This window comes from Haematobia irritans, chromosome 4 (assembly GCF_050003625.1).
Source record: "Haematobia irritans isolate KBUSLIRL chromosome 4, ASM5000362v1, whole genome shotgun sequence".
In the NCBI taxonomy this organism is placed as follows: domain Eukaryota; kingdom Metazoa; phylum Arthropoda; class Insecta; order Diptera; family Muscidae; genus Haematobia; species Haematobia irritans.
This window is the reverse complement of record NC_134400.1, coordinates 107,777,965-107,782,540: the sequence shown is the minus strand read 5'-3', so window position 1 is coordinate 107,782,540 and position 4,576 is coordinate 107,777,965. Positions and strand designations below refer to the sequence as shown.

Here is a 4,576-nt window from a genome sequence, read left to right as displayed (position 1 = left end):
CATTCCAAGAGAGAAGCAAAAGTAGTTGAACTATACACAATGATCATTGAGTGAAAGAGACATAAACAAATGTTTTCAAGTAAACAATCGATATGTGCGCAATGGCCACGAACGAGAAAACTATTCACCCCCATAGAGGCAGAAAACAAGATCTACTATAGTGCTTAAGTGAAAGTATCTCAGAGATACTTTTTGTGGTGGGCATTGTTGACTTTAGAATACTTGATTGTTAGTGTGTGGGGGTCTTATTAGTTGGTGCAGTGATTTCGAAGCGATTGGGTGTGTTTCTCAATAGATTTGAGTAGTGGCGTGCGGTTTATTAGCGGATATAGATAAAACAAAAAATAAACACCAATAAAAGTGAATCGTGAAGAAAATAGCAACGCAAGCAATTCCAAAGAGAAATAGAAAGAAAATACATTTGCTATAATTTGGTGTTGGAACATAAAAATAACAATAAAATACGTAAAAAAATTAATAAAACAAGTCACAACCACAAAAAGATTGTGTAATAGCCGAAGAAAAAAAAAAAACAAAAAAAACTACAGGTTTTTTTTGGCAACTCGTTTGGATTGTGGAGAATTTTGTCCAGTTTACACCCCTCCTGATAATTTGAATTAAACCTCACCACTCGACAATATCAACATCATCCCATTATGCAGGCCATCAAATGTGTGGTAGTCGGTGACGGTGCTGTGGGTAAAACCTGCCTGCTGATCAGCTACACCACCAATGCCTTCCCCGGTGAATACATACCCACTGTCTTCGATAACTACTCAGCCAATGTGATGGTCGATGCCAAACCCATTAACTTGGGTCTTTGGGATACAGCTGGCCAAGAGGATTACGATCGTCTGAGACCTTTATCATATCCTCAAACCGATGTCTTCCTTATATGTTTCTCTCTAGTGAATCCTGCCTCATTTGAGAATGTCCGAGCTAAATGGTATCCCGAAGTACGTCATCATTGTCCCAATGTGCCCATCATATTGGTGGGTACCAAACTGGATTTGCGTGACGATAAGGCTACCATTGAAAAACTTAAGGATAAAAAATTAACACCCATCACATATCCTCAGGGATTGGCTATGGCCAAAGAAATTGGTGCTGTCAAATATCTGGAGTGCTCAGCCCTCACCCAAAAGGGTTTGAAAACAGTATTCGATGAAGCTATACGTTCGGTCTTATGCCCCGTAATGCGAGTATCCAAGAAAAGGAAATGTGCAATTCTCTAAATCCCAAACGGTCGAGATAGCCAAGAGAAATACCAGAAGAATTTTGTTTTTTTTTTTATAAAATTAAGTTAAGGAAAATATTAATTCACATTAATCGAGAGAACAAGGTGGCGAACGACGAATGCAATGGATGAATTGAATGCGATAAGAATTCATAAAATGAATAAAGGCTCAAAATCCAATGGAAACAAAGGAAATTGAAAATTTCCTTGGAAGTTGTCAGCGTACCGATGACAAAGCGTTAAGAATATAAATTCCCTGCCCGCCAATGCCATCTACATGCGAGAAACTATATGGATGTTGTCATTGAAATATGTTTATTGTAAAAATTTTAATTAAGGTATATTTTTGTATGTATGTGTAGAGAATCGTAATTGAAAAATTAGATAATTTTGTTTTGAATAAAAAGTCTGTTAATATTATTTTGATAAATTTAAAAGCCCATACTTTGTTTTCCATACACATACGCCATGAATCTGTAAACACAATGCTAATTTAGAGGGTGACATGATCATAAAATGAAATGAAACATTCACAGAAAAAAATATTACCAAAATATTTCCAATTAAAATGTTAATTGAAGATGATAACTTTTTCAATTAAAAAAATTATTGATACAATTAACTTTTTAATCAAACTAAAAATATCAATCAATCAAGTCGATTAGGTCAAAGCTTGAAAATTTAGAAACATTTAATTAAAACATTAATTGATACAATTAACTTTTTAATCAAACTCGGAAGACTCGGAAGTCAGTTTAAAAAGTAATGGGCATTTTTTTAAATTTTAAATAAATAAAAACTTTTTGTCGAGCAATCAATTGTTAGTCAAACTAAAAACACTAAGTCAATTCAGAAAGTAATTGAAAATAGTTTCCTTTTTTAATTACAAAATTAATTGAGTTTTGCAATCAATATTGATTAAATTTTTAATTGAATCATTTTAAAAATGAATTGAAATTTGCTAATGAAATCAATTAATTTTTTAATCAAGTAATTTTTTATGCCCAATTAAAGCTGTGATTGATACTATCATTTTCGAGATTGAAGACATTTCCATTCAAAAATTAATTGGATCAATTAATTTCGTGATTGAATCAGATTTTTTTTAATAAATATACATATCAAATGAGGTTAAATTAACCCTCCATTGGATGATTTAATTTTTGCGTAGATATTTTTGTTTAGGAACAAAAAGTAAACTGAACTTCGGAACAAATTAACTTTACACAAAAAAATAATGCTTTACTCCGAAACGAAATTTTAGACTAACAATATTTTCCTTTTTTGTTTAAACTGTTTCCTTAAAGGAAAATAGACCTTTATTTGCATTACACATGGCCACGTTTGTCTCCAACGTCTGTTGTTTGGCCTTACAGAAACAACTTTAACAACAAACGAAAACTTCGTTTGGTCTAAACCTAAGAAGATACAACTTTTCCGCCTAATTTCAAATTTTCATAAAAGAAAAAATGAACTCAAAATAAATCAATGGAGCTAAATCATGACCACATGCCTTAATTCATTCTTAGTTTTGAAAACTGTCCTAGGATTTCTTCTGCACCCAAGGATTTTTTTTTTCTCCGGAACGAAAATTTAAACAAATGAAATTGCCCTATACTGTAAATTATTTATTTTCAGTTCAAATAACCCCGAATTAATGGCAAGTGTTGCAACGATTGTCTGTAATTAGTTTTTTTATTTGCATTAAAACAATTTTTTAGAGTTAAAAGAAAAATTGTAAAAAGTTTTTCTTCTGCACAAAAAAATACTTTCTTCAGAAACGAAATTTTAGACAAACGAAATTTTCCTTCGTTATACAATTTATTCTTACAGAGCATATAAACCCGAATTTATGACAAAGATTATTCCAGATCTTTTTATTTGCCTTTAAAAAAAAATTTAACTTCATAAGAAAACTTTATTTGTCTAAATGTTCGTTCTTCAGAAAAGAAACCGCTTCTTTCAGTGTATTTTTGGAAATTTTACAAAAATTTTCTTTTGGTTTAGTTAACATTTAACTTATTAATTTTTATACACCCGTTTTGTTCATAACTTTTTTAAAATATACTTGTAATAATGCAAGTTCCATTGATTTGTAGACAATTACGAAAATATTAATAATTATTATTATTAATATTTTTAAATATAAGAGAAATATCAAAATTTGACTTAAAAAATAGGACTTTTCTCTGCCAACATAATTACCAACCGGATTAAGTTGTCATTCACTATTAGTTAGCAATGTGTATTGTTTCAAAAGTAATTATTTAATAACTTATAATATAAAAATTGTTTTTTTTTTTTTTAACTAAAATGTTTTTGCAAAAAAAAATGAAACAAATATCATATTATTATCGAATAACAAAATTCCTTTAACAAAACTAAATTGAAAAAAAAATTTGTTTTGATGTTTTTCTTTTCCCTTTTTGTTCTGTACGATTTTATATGTCTCTTTGAAATTATGTATTTAATAATTTTAAGCGTATAATAATAAATATATATCTAGAGATGTATGTATAATATCTACGTATGACGAGTCTCTTGGTTCGTTTTGTGCATGTGTGTGCGTTTTTTTTTTTATATATTTAAAATTATTTATTTATCAGAATGTGGAAGCAAATTTAAAAACAAATGGAGACATACACAAACACACTTGTGTGACGATTATTATACATCATACAATTTTAACCCAAACTCAAAGCGAGCAATGAATGACATAAACAATTTCATGTGAAACATTAGGGGTATTCACTTATGTTTTCATAATATGTAATAATAATATAAAATGAGACAATATGTATGCATAATACAAACAATTAATAAATAAATAACCGAATGTGATCGATGACATGTATAAATATTTAACAAAATTAAATAAAATTCAGTTTTATTTTTTTAGATTTTGGGTTTGATTTTTAATCTGCTTACATTACTAAAACTCCGACAATTACCCTTATTAAACTGAAAACAATATCACCAAAATATTTTCAATTAAAAAGTTATTTAATATTTATTTCTTTTGAAAATTTTGTCAAAATTTTATTTCTATAGAATATTTTATTCCTGTAGAAAATTTTGTCAACATTTTATTTCTATTGAATATTTTATTCCTGTAGAAAATTTTGTCAAAATTTTATTTCGTTTTGTTTGTTATTGTTGGTTTATTCTGCAATCATTATTGTTGTTTTATTATAAAAAACTTTGTCAATATTTTATTTCTATAGAAAATTTTGTCAATATTTTATTCCTATAGAAAATTTTGTCAATATTTTATTTCTATAGAAAATTTTGTCAATATTTTATTTCTATAGAAAATTTTGTCAATATTTTATTTCTATA

At 28.2% G+C, this 4,576-nt stretch overlaps 1 protein-coding gene across 1 annotated transcript; it reads left to right on the top strand.

Moving 5' to 3' along the window:
• The first annotated feature begins 238 nt into the window (after positions 1–238).
• On the top strand, positions 239–4,135 carry Rac2. Its single transcript, XM_075308683.1, has one exon. It carries the CDS (start codon positions 657–659, stop codon positions 1,233–1,235), a length of 579 nt encoding a protein of 192 aa, XP_075164798.1. The 5' UTR covers positions 239–656; the 3' UTR covers positions 1,236–4,135.
• Positions 4,136–4,576: the final 441 nt, after the last annotated feature.